General features: G+C 29.3%; 1 protein-coding gene across 3 annotated transcripts in view; it reads left to right on the top strand.

Annotated features, from left to right (window-relative positions):
* The window catches only part of LOC107455735 (protein DENND6A), a 68,428-nt gene extending 50,519 nt beyond the window's left edge, over positions 1 to 17,909 (top strand). For all 3 annotated transcript variants that reach the window (XM_043055283.2, XM_043055284.2, XM_016073413.2), the window contains 4 exons: positions 3,084 to 3,193; positions 5,084 to 5,186; positions 13,119 to 13,193; positions 15,498 to 17,909. In XM_043055283.2, the coding sequence (XP_042911217.1) occupies positions 3,084 to 3,193; positions 5,084 to 5,186; positions 13,119 to 13,193; positions 15,498 to 15,614 (405 nt within the window). In that variant the 3' untranslated portion in view covers positions 15,615 to 17,909. The remainder of the gene's footprint in view (positions 1 to 3,083; positions 3,194 to 5,083; positions 5,187 to 13,118; positions 13,194 to 15,497) is intronic.
* The last annotated feature ends 5,256 nt before the right edge of the window (positions 17,910 to 23,165 follow it).

Here is a 23,165-nt window from a genome sequence, read left to right as displayed (position 1 = left end):
AAAACTGCTGAAAAAAGTTGTAAATTAAGTATGGTCTTCAGATGTAGTGGATGTTATTTATTCTTAAAGTTAATAAGTTGAAAAGTAAACTAAACTTTAAAAAAAAAAAGAGAGAGAGAATTCGGGCATAGTTGGGATAATCAGCGCTCTACTGTATTTACAGAATTGAATTTTAAAAAAAGATTTCCCTCGTGTAGACATGCATACTGGAGGTATATTAGTGATTCATAAATGTTGTAAGAGTGTCTCTATGATCTTGTGGCTAATAAAATAATTGCCAAGCCGACACAAAAAATAATGCAACCCTAGATTAGAACAGCTGAATGTTTTTTGCAGTGTGCATATAAGGAAAAGTTTTGTTTTCAACCAACTTTCTTTTTAAATGCTCATTTGATTAAATCTTTAGATAATCGCATTCCATAATAATCTCTGCACCAGATATGTGTAATATACATCAACGTCTCATTCACAGAAATTTTTTTCACCTTTGTGGAAAATGTTTTGGTATCTCTCATTGTAGACAAAAAATGGTCAAAATTTGTCTTATTTTACCCTGCAATCAATATTGTTAAAAACATTTTTTTATTTTTACTCATTTAAAAAAAAAAGAAGTAAACCTCAAAATTCTTGCTGAGATTTGCTATGAGAATTTCTTTTTTTCTTTTCTTCGTGCAACTGCCTTTTTTCTGTGATTACGTCATGCATGGTATTTGAATTTTAGGCAGCATTTAAGAAAAAAAACGAAAGAAAGATCAGTATTTTTCAGACAAATTTTGCTAAAACATTGGTTCGAAAATAGTTTTAGGAGGTAATTAATAGTGCAATATTTAAGAAGTAATTATAATTGCTTGTGGAAAGTGTTTCATTTTATTTAAGTTTGTTCTCCACAATCCAAAACATGTTAGCGGAAGTCTTCTTACAAACAAGCCCTCCTCTCTCGTGAAGCATTCCGACTTCACGTGGCTGCATCGAGATCACGAGGGAGTCGAGAAGCATTCCTGTCGTGACCCACTCGACAAATACCGATCTTCATTGGTCAATGTTTCTCTTCGCTGACCTTGGTCAGGCTTTCTCTCTTCATCACTCTGAAAAATTTCAAGACTGAAATTATTTTTTGATAAATTAACTTGTTCGATTGTTTACCGGAATCTTCAGGAATTTATAGCTAACTGCAAAATGCACCTTTCCATGATAATGACTTCTATATGAAATCAATGATTTGTTTTTTCTAAAAAGTATTTTTCTCTATTTTATTAATTTATTTTTACAGCAAAAAAAAAAAAAAAAAAAAAAAAAAAAAAAAAAAAAAAAAAAAAAAAAAAAAAAAAAANAAAAAAAAAAAAAACAAGCAAAAATAAATAGCAGCTAACCTTGTTTATCTTTTTCACACCCAGTATAAATCACTGACCCTAAAAGTCACTCTATTTTTCCTAATTCTTTTAAATAGTAATTTAACTTCAAAACTGCTTCCCTTACCAATTTTTTTGAAAACAAAATCAACATTAATAAATACAAGGAACTAACACAAGTTGAAATTTTTTTTTGGTAAAAAAATATTTCATTTACCATCACTTCCCGAATATTAATATAATTAATTTCAAATATTAGCCTCTGTATATGTTCATCATCTAAAAAATCATCTGCATTACTTTCACTCGCATAAGAAATTTTTTCACTCTTTTTTTTTTTTTCTATGTGAATTTATCAACCATCGCATATATACAATTGTACGAGACACGTCCCACGAATAGCAACAAACAAATTACTTCCAATCACAGCGCAGATTAGCGGATCCGGCCGAATAAGAACGTGATAAAACGTATTGTCAAATTTTGATACTCGGGATATTTGCAATCCATACCTGAGTTAACTCGGGATAATCAGGGAAGCTGTTTAGTACAAATTTTGTTGATCTTTCATTTCGTTATGACATCATTTCAATAAATTTATGTCATTTTTTTTTAATTTTGAAAGACTCACATTTTTAAGGAAATAAAAGAAAATTTAATTTAAGAAGGATTTCAATCCTCTTGGCAGACTCTAAACATTGCTGGACATCTCTACAAATTCAGACCTTCCACAATTCCATTATCTAAACATGGGTGGTTTTTATTGCTTGAAATTAAAAGAACATTTCTTCAAAAGATTTGGCCAGATTTTGCACCTAGAAAGTTTATTCCTCTACTTTGACACGCTTTCTTTCGAAGGAGTAGTTTTCAACCAGAAAGTTCAGCAAAATATGCTCCTAATTTTGAACGCCAGTGTATAACTTAAGTGTATACAAACCATGTATAAATTTTATCAATACTTTAAATAATTTGCCACAATTCTCATTTAATTATCTATACACATTTCAGTAATTTTCAACACTCAGCTTAATAAAAAAAGTTTGTTTATATCCAAAAAGTCAAATAATATTGCTGAAATCTTTTATTGAACTGAAACCTAAAATCAAAACAATTTTTTAAAAAAAAGAAAAAAGGGAAGCCACCAAGTTGTGCCAGATAGATTCCCAGTCCTAGCACATGGTGCGTAGCATTTTAAAAAGTGCTTTTTTCATTGGAGGTTTTTGAAAAGTGCTTAATATTCCCTCTTTGAAAATGAGATTTTTTTTCTTTACCATGTCGATTTTTGCCACAAATTATGCAAAAGCATTATTCTGTTCAACGTTTCCACAATCTATTTTGGCATACTGTAGTGTATGCAATCACTTTGCATGTTTGATGAAATACTTGCACATCTGCGTCTACTGAGCTGTGTTTGGTGGAATTCTGGTACTCCCGTGTGCAAATCTGCTGCATTTCAAAAGATATTTTCAATTTCAGGCTTCATTTCCCACCTTCTGAAATCGAAGAATCTTTTAATTTTTCATGGTGTCTAATATAATCAAGAAAAGAAGTTCTTTGTCAGAAACTAGTTATTTTATGATAATGATTTAAAGTCTTGGAAAATTATTTTGCATTTTGTTAGTGTATATAATGCTTTTTGAGTGCTTAAGAAGTACTTAAAAGGCTCTTTTTTTTGTTGTTGCTATGCACCCTGTAAGTGAATAAATTGAAATGAGTTGAATTAATAATGTTTAGGACACACCTATGCCTCGACCTTTTAATCCTGATGACTTTTTGAAATCAATTGAGCAATCTGGCCCACAGTTAACGAGTGGAATCAAGGGCAATTGGAGTGCTCTCTACAGGTAAATTCTGTTCTCTTTTGATTAAACCATTTAGGCTTAGTGATTTTTAAATGAACCTTTTACGTAGACCCCTGTGGCAGAATTCTTTTGACCTTTCTAATGCTAATATCTTTTTTCAAGATACTTTTAAAAATAACAAATATACATTTTAGTAAAAGAATACAAAATATTTAATTCAATAATAACACAACTTCTTTGAAAGAAATGCGCAAAGCAGCAGTTATTTTCAAAAGAAAGAATAATTGAAGCAATAAGGAAAAATTGGAAATAAAAATATGGTCACCGAAGCCGACGTCTTCAGGGGGTACCAGCTCCGGAAGCCATAAAACAAAACCTTTTCTATTGTGAGAGCCAGACAATTGTCAAAATTTGCTCCCTCAGTACCCCGAAGGTTTTGTAAAAGTCCAGGAAAAATATAAGAAATACATAAAATCAAATCAGAGGAAAAGTATCAAACAAAATCTTAAGAATACAATACAAAACTCACAGTAAACTGGTCAAACAGCAATTTCATAAAACTATCTCAATGTAAAAGAAACATTTTAAATGAAAACGCCCTCTTTTAAATTTTGTGCAGTAGAAGAAAAAAAAAGGATAGGGAAAGTATAGATTGCGTAACAGATTAATATAATGCTTGACTGCTCAGTCAAGACTTTAATTTCGCCCTCTTGAAAGAAATAATAAACTAATATTCCCCAATCAGCTTCGGTGGCCATATTTTTATTTCCATTTTTTTCTTATTGCTTCAAATATACATTTTACTAATTCATAGTAACAGAAGTGTCAACTTTAAAAGAAAAATAATAACTTTTTGGTTCAAATAAAATAATTTTTTTTAAAAATTTGTAATATTTTTTTATTCTAATATTATGGGTAATATTGTAGCATTTTGTTGGGGGAAACACCCTGATTATTTTCTTTTTCGTATTTTGTGAAGCATCATCACATTAAGAAATCGTGTAATCTGTAGCAGTTACTACCGAAAAAAAAAGATTGACAACGAAGTCACGCGAATCGGATGACTAAACTTTTACTAAATACGTGTTTTCGAGATTCGGTTATTGTAATAAATAGTATCGTATATGAAATATCGGATTTTAAAAATTATGTGGAAATCAATAGCGTAAAAAAATATTAGAACGAAAATTTCTGTAGAAAAGAAAACCAAATTTTTACTATATTATTCTTTAGTTTTATTATTATCAAATGAGAATGGAAAAAGAAAATGATGAAAAGATAAAAGTTTCGAAAATTTCTGCAGAAAAATAACCAAAATTCGTTATTTTCCGAAAGAAAAATCTTTCTGCCAGAACTCCGTCTGCGTCATTGTGTCGTAATGATTCTGCCATAGGGTGGTAAATCTTTTTACGAACAAGTGATGAGTCTCTAATTGGTCACTCTTTTGATTCTGCATTATGAAGATAACATTGTTATAAACTTACTTTTAAAAAAACATTCCATTTGCAAAATCTTTTTTACAACTATTAATAGTTATTATTTGGCCACCACATGGGGTGAAACCTCCAAATGTATTGGAGAAAAAGAATCATGCCTGCATAGAATGTCACCTGTTTAACCCATTTTCAGCCAAAAGTGCGTAAGTGCACCATTTCAATAAATGTATTTTCATTTACACTGCGATGTATATTTTTCATGAATTTTATTTTCTTGCCTTATTTGATTTGCCTGATCTTATTTGATTTGGTGCATACGAGCACCGTTTTGTTTCTCAATAAAATATTTCTTTTCATGTATGAAATTCTTTTGTGTCATATTTCAATTAAAATAATACCACATTCTCTGCTAAAATGGGTCAGAAAAAGCATAGTAAACCTAAAAAGAAGTTAATATCAAGAGAGAGCAATGATTGTTTTTTAACGATTTTTGCAGAAGATTTTTCAGAAGTGCCAACTTTGCTGGATGGTATAATAGTAGGTATAAAGAAGTAACTTATAAGCTCCAGGGTTTACATATTCAAGCAATTTCAGAGGCTGTGAGTATATTTATTCATATTGTATTTAAATTATTTTAATCTTTCTCAACTAAATTCTTCAGTATAAATCTATAATAAATCTATGTCTATAATCTATACTGTTTTACCAAGAGGGTATATGCTGTTTGTAGCAGTTAATTTTTTTACCCCGATCTTTGTTCAGCCTACAACTTGATTACTTGAATGCGCAGAAAGGCTGTTTTTTTTCTTCATTTTTTAAAAAAAAAGAAAAACTGTTTACGCATATTGTACCAAATAAAATAGTTTTTCTTGCAAAAACTTAACATTATAATGCTTAAAATAATATGTGTTCAAAGTAGGACTGGGCGATATAAGAAATTTTATATCGTGATGCATCACCAGTTTTGCATCGCGATATACCGATGTATCGCGATATAGTATTTTCGAAATTCATTTACTTGTAAGGCACAGAAAGTCAGATTTCTATCAAAACTTCATACTCAGATTGATTTAAATCAATTTATGAATTTGAAGATATGTGTTTTGCTTAAGAAAGATATTAATGTTATATTTTCTAAAAATGATCGCACAAATAACGAAAGATTTCTTAGTTTAAAAATAAATAATAAAAAAATAAATAAAATTGAAATTTATCAATATATTTACCTAACAATATAGAAAGAAAATTTAAAAAATAAGTTCGTTAAAAATTATTTGTATGCTTGAAACAAAGTGCTAAATAATTTGAAAAAAAAAAACACTTTTAAAACAACACTATTTTTTATCATTATTTTTTCACATAAAGTAGTAAATTAAAATTGAATAATTACCGAATTCTGAACGAAAAAACAAAGTAAGGATTAATTTCTTAAAAATAAAAACCAAAGAATTATGATATTCGATAATATATTTAATTGACAATATTGAAAGAAAATTAAAAAACACGATTATACTCTTTAATAAAACGAAGTGCTAAATGATTTTAAAAAAAGAAGTTGCAAACTTTACTAATTTTTTTGAATAAACAAAGTTGATTAACCTATATCCAAATCCAAAAGAGGAAAAATAAGTTTTGTCATGATTTTATTTATAAAAATAAAAACAACTAAAGATTTATAAATTTAAAATCAGTAATGAAAACCCATTAAATTATTAGAAGTTTCATCCAAAAATTTTTAATAAATTAAAATAAAGTAAAAAATAGCCTAACAAATTTAATTACTTTGTAATTTAATTCTTTATGGACACCTTAAATTAGATTTTTTATTGTAATAATTTCAATAATGTAAAAAATTACTTAAACATATAATATCAAAATTAATTTTCACATTTAAAAATAAAAAAAAAGTTTTGTTTTAAAAAAAAACATTTACCTAATTAATTAAGAAACACTTCTTTATTTATTCTTTTCAATAATAGATTACGTTCAGAACAAGGTAACGATGGCAATCACAAAGTCAGTCCCACTGAAAATAATCTACAAGAAACGATATCAAGTCGCGACAACGAAAAAACTGTGAGGCGCAAAAACAAACATGCGAGATCACGATATATATTCTGAAAACTATGATTCTGATTCTACCACTCATCAATCAAGGCTATTTCAACATAACGCAACGAACATCGTCTTCCATGGCGCGAGTCGGTATCAGTTGCAAGAAGATCCTTGCACGTCTTATATTGATACATCGTTTTGCGCTCGTCTGCTTTAGTCTACGGCTTAAATCAGATTTCTGATGCATCGCCTGTAACTAAAGTTGTGTATCGCCTTGCTGGTATATGTGTTAAATCGATATGTCGCGATACATCGATTTATAGCCCAGTCCTAGTTCAAAGTATATAAAAATAAATTCTTTTGCCATTTAAATTTTTTTAAGGATAATTTTCTTTAAAACGTATACAAAACGAATGTAGTTCATGGAATTTTTTATTATGTTATCACTAAAAGAATTTAGATATTAATGATTGTTTTACAACTAAATATGTTCCTAAGAGCCAATTATTATTTTTTTTTGTCTCAAGTTGTCTCTGAAGTCTTACAAGAAAAAAGAAATAATTGTAATTCTTATTTTGTAATCATTAGCATATTTTATAATGCCTCCTCACTATTGTAAGGCAATGACTTTAAAATACCCTATGGCAGAATTAGCACTAATATGTAGCTTTAAGATACTTTTGATTATAACAATTACTAATTTGACAGAAACATTGTGTTAACAGAAGAAAGAATAAAATTTTTTAATTTTGTTGGTAATATTTTTAGGCGATTATTATAGGCAATATTCTAGAATTTTGTAGGCAGAAAAATGCAATAGTTATTTCCTCTTTCAAATTTTGTAAATCATTACAAAAATTCAAATGCGTAAATAAATTAAACTATAATAAATTGGAAAATCGTAAGATCCGTGCAGCAACTTACAAAATAAAGATAGACGATGAAAACAGGCGAATAGGACTTTTTAAAAAGAATAATACTTGAATAAATGTATTTAAAACACGGTGTTCTTTAAAGAAGAGAAAAAAATAAAAGAAAGAGCATTTCTAGAACGACCTATCATTCAAACTTTCGTGATGTCTGAATTTTTTATTTTATATTAATTTGTAATTCTAGCTGAAGGCAGTCATAACTGTGTTTTTTTTAATATCGCAAATGGGAATAGAAAAGTCACAATTATTTCTTTCCTCTCTGATGTGCAAGTAAGACATCTTTGAAGAAAAAAAAATTTCTGCAGAGAGGAAAATTTTCCCCTTCCCAAATGAAACATTTTTCTGTCGCAATTCTGCAACAGGGATAATATATATATGGGTCATTCTCACAAAAACAGTCATTTTCATGTCCCCAGTATATTTTATGTTTGTTTTACAACTTACGAAAAAAAATTTTTCAGGGAAAGTGTCCTTCAGAATGCAAGCTAACAAAAGAATAAAAATAAAATTATCAATTTTTATTTTTTATTAATTTTAGGTAATAAAAATATACCAATATGTCATTCCCTCACTTGTCCCCACTGCTGATTTAAAAAAAGAAAAAAAATTGTTTCTGAAATAAAAATTTTTTTTTACAAATTTGTGTTTTTTATTTGAGAATATTGAAATATAGAATTCAGAAAATAAATTTTAAATTTAATTTCTGATAAAAATATTAACACAGCACTATTTTAAACTTTGTCCCCAGTGTTTCGCGTCATTCCCTCACAACAATGTTCTTATCACCTGCAATCTTCTTAGAATAAAAATATTTTAATAAAAACTTCAGAAGTTAACAACTGGCATCATAGAACAAAATTGCAGTATGTTTCCATCTTCAACTTAAAGAAGCTTTGCTGTGGAATAAATTTGAATGAATCAAACCAGGTAAAATTTTTTACATTTGTCATTCCCTCATGTCATTTTTTAGAGTAAAATAAAATACAACTTCATCGAGAAAGTGGATAATTATATGTTGCTTTCTTGTATGAATATAATTGTATGTGATTGACTTCAGAAATTAATAAAGCCTAACTGTTATTTTTAAATTTTATTGAATTCGTCATTCCCTCACTAGTGTATAAAGTGAGGGAATGACGCTGAAGTGAGGGAATGATTCAAGATGAGTATATTATTAAATTTTTTTTTGTTCAATCGTGCCAGCCAATTTTATTTCCCAAACCTGTAAAAACTATTAAATATATAAGACTAAATTATAATAAATATTAGATATACTTAGTATGTTATCATTTTCAAACTTTAGGTAGATGTAACTTAGATAAAAACATGTATTAAAATAAAATATCATTCCCTCACTATTAGTGTCAGTCCCTCACTTTTTAAATAGCGAAAATAATTAATTTACTTATTAATTACTTTGAAAAATAAATTAATAAATTGATTTATTAAACTAATTAATTTATTTATTAAATTAATTAATTATTAATTATTATAAATTAATAATTATAAATTAATTATTTAAAAAATTAATTAATTTAAATATTAAGTATAATTTATAGGATATATACTTTCTTTACAATGCCATTACATATTTCTATTAATATAGAAAGATTCAGAGCTTTTTATTCACTTTACTTTTTTGGGATTTTATGAACTGAAAAATGACAGTTTTCGTGAGAATGACCCATATATGCATCTGTATGATAAAAAAAATAAATGAATTTTATTAAACAAAACTTTTAATTTCTAAATAATTTAAAAAAAGAAAGGAAAAAAATCAAGGATATATTTCATGCAACGAAATATTTTTTTAAACATTGCCACCATTTCTGAATGATTTGAAAACAAAAAAAGCAATTAAAAATGAGTTAGCAAAGGGTATACGCATTACAAGATTAATTTTTTTTCTTGCTAAAAAACGAAGCAAAACAAAGTTGCCATGCTTTATTTTAGAATAATATTTATAATTGTAACAAAAATATGTTGAGATGGGGATTGAGAGAGAAATTTTAGAAAAATCAATAATCTTCCTACATGAAAAATAGATTAGGTATTTATTTAACCGATGAACATATAAGTCTGTTAAATGAGAAAATAGGAAATTAAAAAAGAAGTTTTTAAAAATCATTACAATTGATGAAAAAGTGATTTAAAAAAAGTCATCGCTTATAGAATTGTGTTCCATGATGAACTCTATAGAAAGCACCATCTTATTTTTACTTCATCCTTATGGTTTTTATTTTATAACCGTCATAGAACAGCTGACCCAATTTTTTGGGTTGGCGACTATTAATGTTTGACTCCATAGCCTTGTCAGTTTGAACAGAAGACAAGGGAACTCCTGAATCAAGTATGGGGGGGGGGGATTTTGCCTTCGTGGAGGACTTTTTGATGGAACTCACCCGCATTTGCGTAACATGGTGACTACGATAACCTCCTACAGTTAGCCTTACGGCAAGGGGACTCTAACCTATGATCTATCTACCACTGAGAATATTTTATGCCGGCACTGTCGTCGGTGCGAGCCGGGTGCAGAATTCGTATCGACCGGCCGTTGCTGGGATTCAAATCCGGATCACCTGGTTAGAAGGCGAATTCTCTCGTCCTTATGGTTGAAGTTGTGTGCCGTTCTTTCATTCAGAACCCACTAGTAGAGTCCTGGCTCAGGTCATTTCACTTTTATTTCTTTTGTCTATTGACAGATTCAGCACTTGTCCTTCTGGTTATTTCTTCAGCCCAATTACTAACCGGCAGCTGTATTTTTTTGTGAAGAGTTAATAATTGCTGGAAAATGATCATTATCATCATAGTTGGCCAGATAGCAGCCCTTCCTCTGAAGATTTCTCCATAATGACTTCCGTTTTATCTTTGTTCTCCAATTCTTTTCATTAATTGCAAGACTTCACCGAATCAGCCTTCTCAACAATGTCCTTCCCCGCTTTCTTGTTCCAGTGGGTCTAAAAGGCAATATCTTTTTTATTGTATTGTCATCACTCATTCGATCATCGGATTCAATCTATTCATGCATATAATAATATCAGGCTGTTTTATAAATCATGTCACCACTCAAATATTGTAAGACAATTCTCCTTTAGTTCAGAAGTATGTGTCAAGAGTTTTGTCAGTCTATCGTGGTGTAGCCGGAACATGATAGCAGGTATAATAACAAAATAATACAGTCAGACCTGGATATAAGGTCATCCGCATATAAGGTCACTTTTCCTAAGTCCCGGCTCACTGAACAGGAATTATTTGTTACAGATTATTAAATATATTGTCAAGTTTTAAAAATCGTTATCTCTTATAAGGTAATTTTTTATCTGAGGCGAGGGGAGCTCTTTTCTAACAAAAGCCTATTTAACTTCCTTACAAGGCAATTGCCCCTCTCGAGTTCTAGAGAAATGTTGCAGCCAGCGAACACACCCGGACCTGGAGAGAATCCCCCCCCCCGCCTTCACGACCAGTAATTGCTCATCCCTGTCCACACTTCCAGGGGGGGGGGAGCTTTCGCCTTTCGGACGAGAACAAAGGACAAGTTTTCCCATCGTGTTATGTGACCATTTGCTGACCAGACCAGAGGAAAGAATTTCATTCGAACCTCTCTCATTGTGTCATCATGTTGGCAAAGAGAAAGACGTTGACTCTATCAGAGAAAGAAAAAAATATCTGAAGATTATGAAAGTTCAAATTTATCGAAAGCATGTTTTGCCGAAGAAGGTGGTATACCTTGCACCACCTTAAACAATATTCTGCCATCTCATCGCAGTTGAAATGGGAAAAGAAAAAGGATGCGTTTTTCCCCTTATGAGAAAATTGAAGAAGCCATTCTCCAATGGATAAAAATGGTTGGAGATAAAATGTGCCGATATCGTGTTGAGTACTGAGAGAAAAAGCTCTGCAAATAGGAGAACCTAATTGTATGACGAGCAATAGATGGATTCAGAGATTTAAAGTAAGACTTGATTTAACTTTCAAGACAGTATGTAGTGAAGCTGGAGGTGTTGGAAAAACTGTTTTGAATGACTTGATGAAATCTGTGTTAGAAGATGACATTTTGAAACGGTAAAAGCCATGCGATGTATTCAACGTCGACGAATGTGGCCTTTTTTTCTGAGTCTTACCTGAAAAAACTCTAGCGTTACAAAATGTGTAGGTTGCAAAAAAATTAAAGAAAGATTTACAGGGACCAATATGGATGGCTCTTGTTATTGGTACATTACAAAAGCCACGTTGCTTTAAAAACCTGAAATCTTTATGATGCTAACAAAAAAGCGTGGATGACTGTCACCATTTGGGAGAAAACAATACGGCATTTAGTCAGGCAGTTTGTGAAGCGAAAAGTTGTTTTCATAGCAGACAATTGCACAGCTCATACCAACATCCCACAGTTAGCCTCAATTGAGCTTGTTTTCTTGCCTCCCAATGTGACCAGCATTCTCCAACCATTGGATCAAAGAGTTATTCAAAACCTAAAAGTGAACTATCATAAGCTCCTCCTGAAGGATTTTATCACTGCCATCGACCAAAAAAAGGAGTTTAACATTACTGTCTTGGATGCCATTTTCTATGTGTGCAAAAGTTGGAAAATGACCACATGCATAGCAAATTGTTTTCGTCATGCTGGTTTTGTGAGTTCTCTGAATATTGTGGATGACAAAACCGAAGATGACGATATTCCTCTATCTGTTCTGATGGAAGATCTGAAAAATCGTGGCCATGCCATTGAAGGGGAGGCTGAATATGGTTTGATTGATGGGGAAATTGCCATCACTTCTGAAACTACAATTTCTGAAATTGTTTCACATAAAGTGGACAGTGAGGACAATGACAGTGATCCTGAGACTGTAACCCAAGCGCAAGCCTTCAATGCAATAAATGTCATACAAATTTTTTTTACAGACCATGAGGGAGCTGAGGAGCATTTTGAGAAGTTACAAAATCTAGAAAACATAGTTCGAAAAATGAAATAAAAAACGAGACATAATGATTATTTTAAATAATTATTTTAAATAAGGTATGATGTAATGTATGTATGCACACTTTGAGGAAATTTGTAAACAGCTTTATTTTAAATTTAAATTTTTAAAAAAAATCTTAACTTTCTTTAATTTTTTACTAATTCTGTTAAAATTCAGTGACTTAATTTATGGCCGATCGTTTTCGTTTGTATTATCATTAAAAAAAATCATAATGTGTACTATTTACGTGCTTAGTTACTAACTGCTGATGAATCGGTTAAAAGGTCATCCCACTTATAAGGTAACTTTTGCAATGTCTCTTAGGGTGACTTTATATCGAGGTCTGACTGTAAATAATAATAACAAAATACTAATAAAAACAAGAGTAATAAAACAAGAAGGTTAGAGGGTGGAATTATTGCTCTCTAAATAGACTCGGTTTTGAAAGAGAATAAATGGTTCTTAATGGGAGGTTTACTCTATTTTGGAAGTTTTCTTGCCTTGGTGAATCATAAATGTTGCAAAGAGGAAATGTATCCAAAAATACAGTAATTTTTATTAATAGTAAAATAAAAATATTTTGTAGGATATGCTGGAGTGGATTAAAGACAAGGAAGAAGTGGAAATAGTTGACTTAGTCTTACGATTGCGAAACAAACTGGTATGTTTAGGTTTATTATTGTTAAATATGCTTATTCACTATATAGAGAAATACTTTTATAAAACCATGCTTTTTATATTTTCACAGTTGTATTATTTGATAGATTCAAGTTGTTTTACTTCAAAATTTTTAATGATCTCAAAATTTTTGATTTGATGAATGCACCTATTTATCATAATTATTTTTAAGCCAATTTTAAAGTTTAGTTTGCTAAAAAATATTGACTAAAAGTCTTATGAGTCGAATCAAAACGTTTTTTAAAAAAGTGTAAAACTTTGATGTAGAAAGATGATCATTTGACCAAAGGGATGTTACGATGAACTCCGTAATCACTGGTTACTATCCGTGCAGTGACCAATATAGGTAACACAATGTATTCCGAAATACTCTTAAATTACGTACTGTTAATCATAACTATATTTACTTATTAATTTAAACAAGGTTTCCGCGGTCCTTAAAAACTGCTTAATTTTTATTTTGGAAAATAACGGCCCTTAAAACTACTTATTTTTAGTTCAAGGTTTTTAAAAGTCCTTAATTTTTTAGCATCTCCTATGGTTGATAGGAACAATTTTTCAGTTAAATTTTTAAAAGCAAAAAAAATTTCTTTTATCACTTAGAATTAGACCATGCATCGAGGGTATAGCATTTTAGAGGGACAAAAACTAATGTGTGTGTTGGGGGGGGGGGAAGAAAGCATGTCCTTTGCCTAGAATGGTACTCTATGAGGAGAGTGAAGCATTCTAAAAGAAAAGAATAGTGTGAACAAGGGGGCGGGGGCAGTTTTAAGGTACCGAAGTAGAAGCCCCGCACTAACCTTCAAAATTGACAGAATTCAAGAAATTCAGTTCTACTGGTAACGCATCTGCTTATAGGAATTAAATAAAACGCTAAGAAAAGAAGTATCAGAAAAAAGATTTGACTAGAATCCATAACGAAAACTATTTCCTAAAATCTTGAAGAATTAAATTTGTATAATATTTCAATGATAATTCATGATTGTACTAAAAATTAAACAGATTTGTAAGAAACAGGGTTTGAAAAATCCCAGCCCACTTAGGTTTTTCATCCAAAACATGGGGTTTAGTGGGTTTTTGGTGAAAACCTACAAGTTTTTTTCCCAAAAATACTTTAAATTTTTTTCCCCTGAGTACTAAATAAGAAAGAATGTAACAAACTTCTAACAAAAATGTTAAATATTTGGTAGCTACTTATAATTTGTTTTGTTGAAATGTAAATTTATTTTTAAAGTTTTAGATTGTTACGCTATTATTTTTATTTAAGGATAAGCAGATTGTTACATAAAAATTCAAATCTACTCAACTAAACGATCCTTAGATTTTAATAATCATTTTATTCAGTTAACATTGCAACTTAATATACTGTTTTTAATTTTTGTTCAATTTTTGGTTGCTTTAAAATTAGTTCATGTTTTTTGCCAGAAGTTTAGTTAACTTATGTAAAGTTAATTCTTAATAACAGGTTTGGCTGGAAATATTTTTGTTAAAGTTCATCATAGAAGTAAATATAACTGGCTGTTTTAGTGGCGAAATTTAAGATCTTGTTGAAATAATTGTTTCAATGTTTTTTCCAAATTTCTTTATTTACTCTTTCTTTTAATATACATGAAAAAAAATTGCAAATATTAATTTCTGCACATAATTTTACAATTCAATTTCTATGAAATCATTAAAAATGGAATGCAGATTAGTTTCATATGTTAACTTTTAACAATCTGAATGACGTCAACTTTTAACAATCTGAAAATATTTTAAAAAAGCCCGACTCTGGTTTGCAGAAATTGCTTGTTACTTCTTTGGCAAACTCTGTTAATTAATACAATTATATCAGTGCTTACACTATAATAAAATTGTCTTTTTTATTATTTTTCTTTATTTATTGATATTTTTAGAAAGGTAAATAATTTGCATTTTCACTGGTGGCATATGTATATTCAATGATAAACAATCATACTGTTTTTGAAGTCTTTAATTTTTCAAAAATGTACTTAATTTTTTCAGAAAAATTCCTTAAAAGGGCTTAATTTTTGCTTGTTTGAAAGAGTGGAAACCCTGCAGTGGAAAAAAAACTATCATAACAATTAAAATTTTAATATTCAGGTACCCGCACAGCATTTAATGGAAATTAGTCCCAAGGCTTTTTTTAAATTTAAACACTGAATTTGGTATTGTGTGTTTCCCTGAAAAGCAATTACGAGCAGAAATTGTAAGGGACACTAAAAAATTAATTGTTCTTTACAGTGTTTACTATTAAAATATTTTTTGTTTTTATTTTCTTGTCTAGGCTGTAGTTGAAAGTGGAAACCTTTCATTACCCAAAAGAACAGCTGAAAAACTGCAATCTCAAGTCAGTGCCATTATTGCAACTTTGCCCGATGATTTGCAAAATGTGTTAAAATAATATGAACTTACCAATGTTTTTAAATTTATTTATGTACTGAGAATTTTTCTAAAATATTTATTTTATGTATATAGTGTATTGCATAATCTTATTACATTACTTAACTTCATTTATTTCACCAGTTTTTCATTTGTAAATGCGCAATATCAAGTAGAATATATTTTTTATAATCACTGTTTATATTTCATACATGTAAATATTCATTTTTATATAAAAATAGTGCCTTATAGTAATTAAAGCTATAAGAGAGAATGCCATTCTCATGTACATTTATGATTTGCGTTATGAATAAATGTGTGTCATTTATTTTTTCAATATTTTAAGGAAATTTAAAATAGTAAATAAATTATATGAAATCAATAATATTACAGTTGGCTCTCTATTTAACAACTTTAAAGGGACCCTATAAAGTTACATTCAAGTAGCATTAAACAGAATTTTTTTAAAAGTTACATTTAGAGAGCATTCCTTTAATAGACTTAGTCAATATAGTGGCTTGATTAAAAAAAAAAAAATTTATTTTCTTAAAGGATTATTATTATTTTTTTTGCTAATTGGTTTTTGACACAACAGAGGTAAAAACCATGAAGATAATACTTTTTTCTTTATGTAATGGTACAGCAGACAATAAATTTGTAATAAAATTTTCTTTACAATTTAGAAATCATTATGTACATATTTATTTATGTAATTATTTTAATATACTATCAAACATAAATAGTTGTGATTTAAATAAGTCTTAATTTGCGAGAAAGCTAAAAATTAAAATAGAATATGTTTAAAAAGATTGCATGTACCAATACTGATATTGTTACAATACACCTCTATGCAATTCATAGTTTGTTACTAACTAATTGATGAACTACTTATTTGATTTTAAAGCTTTTATTTAACTCACTGCAAACCACAATTGTATGCACCTGTTTCACATAAAAATTTTGATTGTTTGCCCTTTGATTGTTTGATTGATTACCTAATAAACTTAATGGTATTATTCATAAGTATGTAATTTTTTTGTTGTAAATGAAATATATATTTAGAAAAGACAGAAGAAACAAATAGAGCATATTAGAATAAAATTATTTATCAATAAAGTAAAGCTTATTTCCTGCACACGAGCTAAAGAATAATTTACTTCATTACTAGAATATTATAAATAAAAATTCCATTATTCCGTATGTAAAATTAATTCCTATGCCTTTTAATAAAAGTTGAAATAAAAATTAATTCAATAAAATGAAAGAAGAGATATTTATTAAGCTGCACTTTTCACCTGACATGTATGCCCATAATATTCTCTAACAAAAATTTATATTTGCCTTTAAGTAAGGCATATAATAGGAGAGAATCAAATTGTATTGAAGAAAATTGTTGAATCGATCCTTTCAACCTTCTTCTCAAAAATCTCCCAGACAAACACACTTGGAACATGTCAAAATAAAGTGTGTCAATTATATATTGAGGTGACATGTCTTAGAATAACAAGATCTTCAAAAATAGCAAGCAACCAGGAATTTGTCCAATTGCATCCAATTATATAAATTAAAGTTGTTTCAGAGTGAAATATTTAGATATTAATAGTTGAATATATATTGTGAAGTAGAAATTTAGACAATTTTCATATTTATTTTGCTTAAGATGTATGGAATTATAATATTATGTTGTATCAATATTCTTAAAACATTTTTTGCTAAGTATCTTTCAAAACTTATTTTTTAAAATTTTAATTAGTAGAAATGAAAAAAGAAAATACCAAAGAAATTGGACTTGCATTTAACAGAAATCCAACTGAAACATAACTAAATAACTTTGAAACATAACTAAATTGCTTTTCAAATGAATGGACTGAAAATACCCCCAAAATACATACTGTTATCTACCAAATTAAAAAAGGTCTTCACCATGCTATGATAATTATGTCATACAATACACATAAGATTCTATAAGGTAAAAAATATGTTCTTGAATAATCTTGATTTATATTTTGACACTGGTGATCCTTCTTAAATGAAATGATTTGTCTAAAAATAATTTTACATTTCCTTTATTACTTTGATAACTAAAGAATAAATTGTATTGAAATAACTATCAAATTATATCCAGTCTAATTGGAGTTTCCTTTAAAATGAATTGATTTCTATATTATCTTATACTGCTTAACTTTTATGTTACTCTTCTAATATTCCCCTCTTTTATTTCTTTATTAAATTCACCTTGTAATGTATCTAATTAATATTTGAATTACTTGGTTGATGGTGTTCATAGAGATGCAAATAAATTCTTTATTTCACTTTATGTGTTGGTGGAACTTATTGTGGTCTAACATAATTTATTCTGCACACATATTTGATGTTTGTTACAATAAGTTTGTAGCTTAACAGTTTTCATAATACATTAAAGGAATTTTTTTATTATACATATAATATATATAGGAATGCTTTTATTATACATATTTAATCCCCATTTCTTGTTGTCTGATTTTAATCTTTAGAAACAATGAATGATTATTGTAAAACTGGAAGGAAAACTTTATAATAAGACTGTGCACTTTAGTGTGCTGCCAAATTTTAGAAATTATAATTCCTTTTTTTTTATGACGAGTAAAGTTTAAATTAGAGAAAAGTATATATATAATTTTTCCACTCTTTAACGGTGTAAACATCTTAGTCGACAATACTCCTGTCTCTGACAATCCTGAAATAAGTAGGAGATTTAATGACTATTAAAATTACTAATTGACGAAAGTAGCTATGCGAGCTAAATATTAACTTACAAAAGGAAATAAAAGCTAACAATTTAAATAAGCTCTGCAATTAATTGTTATAAAAACAAATTATCAAAAAAACAAAACAAGCTAACAATTAATATTTTGCAAAAAAAAAACAAGGAATCACAAAGAAATAACAATGTTAAAAATCTAAGGATAAATAGCTAGTAAAAACAAACAAGTAAAATAACTTAATAAAAACAAAATAAAAGAACTATTAAGATATGCGAGGGAAAGAACGTGATATTGAACTGCATAAGTTGAAAGAGCTAATTAATCCTTTATAATAAACTTGTTTTTGTAGTACTTATTTTCTATTCAAAATTATTACCATAAAATATTTTTTACACAGTGTATTATCGGGTAAGTAAACAACTTATTTTTTTCTTTGTGTTGGTCAAATTTCAAAATCGTTAAAAGTATGCCGTGACAAGAAGTATTTTTTGAGAATATCACATCTTAGCCAAAGACCAATGTAACAAGTTTCACATAGTTTTGCATAGTTTCGCACATTTTCATATAGTTTCGCATAGTTTCACATATTTTCTAAGTTCACATAGTTTTGCGTAGTTTCTATGTTCTCATAGTTTCTACGTTCATATAGTTCTAGATAGTTTCGCGTAGTTTCAGATAGTGTCGCATAGTTTCACATATTTTCGCATGGTTTCTATGTTCACATAGTTTCTAAGTTCGCATATTTTCATATAGTTTCGCATAGTTTCTATGTTCACATAGTTTCTAAGTTCGCATAGTTTCGCAAAGTTTTACATAGTTTCATATACTTTCGCATAGTTTCTATGTTCACATAGTTTCAAAGTTCACATAGTATCGCATATTTTCATATGGTTTCGCATAGTTTCTATGTTCACATAGTTTCTAAGTTCGCATATTTTCATATACTTTCGCATAGTTTCATATAGTTTCGCATAGTTTCACATAGTTTCTAAGTTCACTTAGTTTCGCATACTTTCAGATAGTTTCACTTAGTTTCGCATATTTTCATATAGTTTCGCATAGTTTCATATAGTTTCGCATGTTTTCATATAGTTACTCATAGTTTCGCATATTTTCGCATAGTTTTTATGTTCACATAGTTTTTAAGTTCACATATTTTCGCATAGTTTCTATGTTCACATAGCTTCTAAGTTCGTATAGTTTCGCATAGTTTCTATGTTCACATAGTTTCGCATAGTTTCTATGTTCACATAGTTTCTAAGTTCGCATAGTTTCTCATAGTTTCGCATCGTTTCACATAGTTTCAGATAGTTACGCGTAGTTTCACATAGTTTCGCATTTTTTCATATACTTTCGCAAAGTTTCGCAGAGTTTTACATAGTTTCGTATAGTATCACATAGTTTCGCCTTTTTTCATATACTTTCGCATAGTTTCATAAAGTTTCACACAGTTTCGCATAGTTTCACATATTTTTACATAGTTTCACATAGTTTTGCTTAGTTTCGCATGGTTTCGTATAGTTTCAGATAGTTTCGCATAGCTTCACATAGTTTCGCATAGCTTCACATAGTTTCGCGTTGTTTCGCATAGTTTCACATAGTTTCTAAGTTCACATAGTTTCGCATAGTTTCACATAGTTTCGCATAGTTCCGCATAGTTTCAGAAAGTTTCACATAGTTTCGCATAGTTTCACATAGTTTCCCATAGGTTCGCATTTTTGGTTCAATTTCAGAGAGTGGAAAATGAAGAATATGATGCAAAATGCAGCAGAGTGCAATAATCTCACCGAACACAGCTCAGTAGATGCGCATGCGGACTTCCAAGTATTTCGTCAAACATGTAACATGATTAGGATGCTATTATACGTTGCTGGCCGACGATAAACCCGAAATGGATTGTGGTTGAATGAATTATGAAAAGATTCAATGGAACAAAGTGAATTTTTTATAGACTAATTAGTAGGCCCACAATGTTCCAAAATATGTTTTGTTGACTAACCGGGAAGAGGTGCTTTAAGCTAAATATACGCGGAGCAGGTATGTGAAGCGTGGTGCAGTTGTTAGCGCTGTGGGCAAGGATGCTGTGCAGTCCCGGAAGTCCTGGGTTCGATACCCTGCAAGGATCGGCTTTAATTTTTTGTAATTTTATTTTATATTATGTTTTTTAATATACTTTTCGACAATGTAGCGTGAATGAAGTGTTCTGTATAACGATATAACTATTTTTCCTTTATGAAATAGCGAATAATAGCTAATAAACAGATAAATTTTGATTATTTTTTATTTATTTATTTATTTTTTTTAATGTTACTTTTTTAACTTCTTTCTCAATATTTTTAAGAGAATAAAGTGTTTCAGATATGAAAAGAATTATTTTTCTTTGTTAAAGAGCGAATAATGGCTTAAAAAAAGACAAAAGTCGTATCAGGAGGCACGCACACATCACACCCCGTTACTCCCTATAATATTAACCTATTATTTTCAAACAAGGCCTGAAATTAGAGTCTAATGTATCAATTAATTGTACTGAAGGAATTTTTTATAGACTAATTAGTGAGCCCACAATGTTCCAAAATATATTTTGTTGACTAACAGGAAAGAGGTACTTTAAGCTATATATTCGCGAAGCAGGTATGTGAAGCGTGGTGCAGTTGTTAGCGCTGTGGGCAAGATGCTATGCAGGCCCGGAAGTCCTGGGTTCGATACCCTGCAAGGATCGGCTTTACTTTTTTCTAATTTTATTTTATATTATGTTTTTTAATATACTTTTTGACAATCTAGCGTGAATGAAGTGTTCTGTATAACGAAATAACTATTTTTCCTTTATGAAATAGCGAATAATAGCTAATAAATAGATAAATTTTGATTATTTTTAATTTATTTATTTACTTTATTTAATGTTATTTTTTTATCTTCTTTCTCAATATTTTTAAGTGAATAAAGTGTTTATATATGAAAAGAAATATTTTTCTTTGTTAAGGAGCGAATAATGGCTGAAAAAAAGATAAAAGTCGTGTTAGGAGGCACGCACACATCACACCCCGTTACTCCCTATAATATTAACCTATAAATTTCAAACTCGGCCTGAAATTAGAGTCTAATGTAACAAACACTTGTACTGAAGGAATTTTTTATAGACTAATTAGTAGGCCCACAATGTTCTAAAATATGTTTTGTTGACAAACCGGGAAGAGGTAATTTAAGCTATATATGCGCGGAGCAGGTATGTGAAGCGTGGAGCTGATGGTAGCGTTGTGGGAAAGGACGCTATTTAGTCCCGGAAGTCCTGGGTTCGATACCCTGCAAGGATCGGCTTTAAATTTCTTTTATTTATTTTATATTATGTTTTTTAATATACCTTTCGACAATTTATAGTGAATGAAGTGTTCTATATTTCGAAATAGCTGTTTTTCCTTTATGAAATAGCGAATAATAGCTAATAAACAGATAAATTTTGAATTTTTTTATTTATTTATTTATTTTATTTAATGTTATTTTTTTTAACTTCTTTCTCAATATTTTTAAGTGAATAAAGTGTTTTATATATGAAAAGAACTATTTTTCTTTGTTAAAGAGCGAATAATGGCTGAAAAAAAGACAAAAGTCGTATGAGGAGGCACGCACACATCACACCCCGTTACTCCCTATATTATTAACCTATAAATTTCAAACTCGGCCTGAAATTTGAGTCTAATGTAACAAACAATTGAACTAAAGGAATTTTTTATGGACTAATTAGGGGGCCCACAATGTTCCAAAATATGTTTTGTTGACTAACCGGGAAGAGGTGCTTTAAGCAAAATATATGCGGAGCAGGTATGTGAAGCGTGGTGCAGTTGGTAGCGATGTGGGCAAGGATGCTATGTAGTCCCGGAAGTCCTGGGTTCGATACCCTGCAAGGATCGGCTTTAAATTTTTTTATTTATTTATATTATGTTTTTTATTATACTTTTCAACAATTTAGCATGAATGAAGTGTTCTGTATATCGATATAACTATTTTTCCTTTATGAAATAGCGAATAATAGCTAATAAATAGATAAATTTTGATTATTTTTAATTTATTTATTTATTTTATTTAATGTTATTTTTTTTATCTTCTTTCTCAATATTTTTAAGTGAATAAAGTGTTTATATATGAAAAGAATTATTTTTCTTTGTTAAGGAGCGAATAATGGCTAAAAAAAAGACAAAAATCGTGTTAGGAGGCACGCACACATCACACCCCGTTACTCCCTATAATATTAACCTAAAACTCGGCCTGAAATTAGAGTCTAATGTAACAAACACTTGTACTGAAGGAATTTTATCTCCGATATAATGACATCTTGTAATTTATGATGTTTCTGTCCAATTTGACAGCGTCATCATATCAAGGTCCTACTGTATGTATAAAATATTTTTCTGAATAAATTATAGAGGTAAGTTATAATAAATCTGAGTATCAAATTACATCATTTGCTTTGTTGCAAGTGTCTTGATTTTTCAAGTTCTAAATTTCTTTGTTTTTTCTATCATTAGTGAGAATAGTTATGAATGTGCATATTAATAGATGAATAAAAAGTTTGAGATTTCACATTCGAAATAGGGAACCCACTTCTAGTGTAAGGAAATTTGGATGTAATGTTTCCTAAGGATCAATATTTTCTAAAGTCTATGGAAATCTACTGGGAAACAATAATACTATAATATTTGTTTTCTTATCATGATGCTTTAATATATGTTAATTTTAGGTGTTGCTAGCCTAACCCTGTTCATGGTGTGTAGCGTTTTTAAAAAGTGCTTAAAGGTGCTTTTTTCGGATTTTCGTTATTTAAAAGCCTTTTAAGG

Source organism: Parasteatoda tepidariorum, chromosome 4 (assembly GCF_043381705.1).
Source record: "Parasteatoda tepidariorum isolate YZ-2023 chromosome 4, CAS_Ptep_4.0, whole genome shotgun sequence".
Lineage (NCBI taxonomy): Eukaryota > Metazoa > Arthropoda > Arachnida > Araneae > Theridiidae > Parasteatoda > Parasteatoda tepidariorum.
The sequence above is the reverse complement of the archived record's forward strand: the minus strand, read 5'-3'. Positions and strand labels throughout refer to the sequence as shown.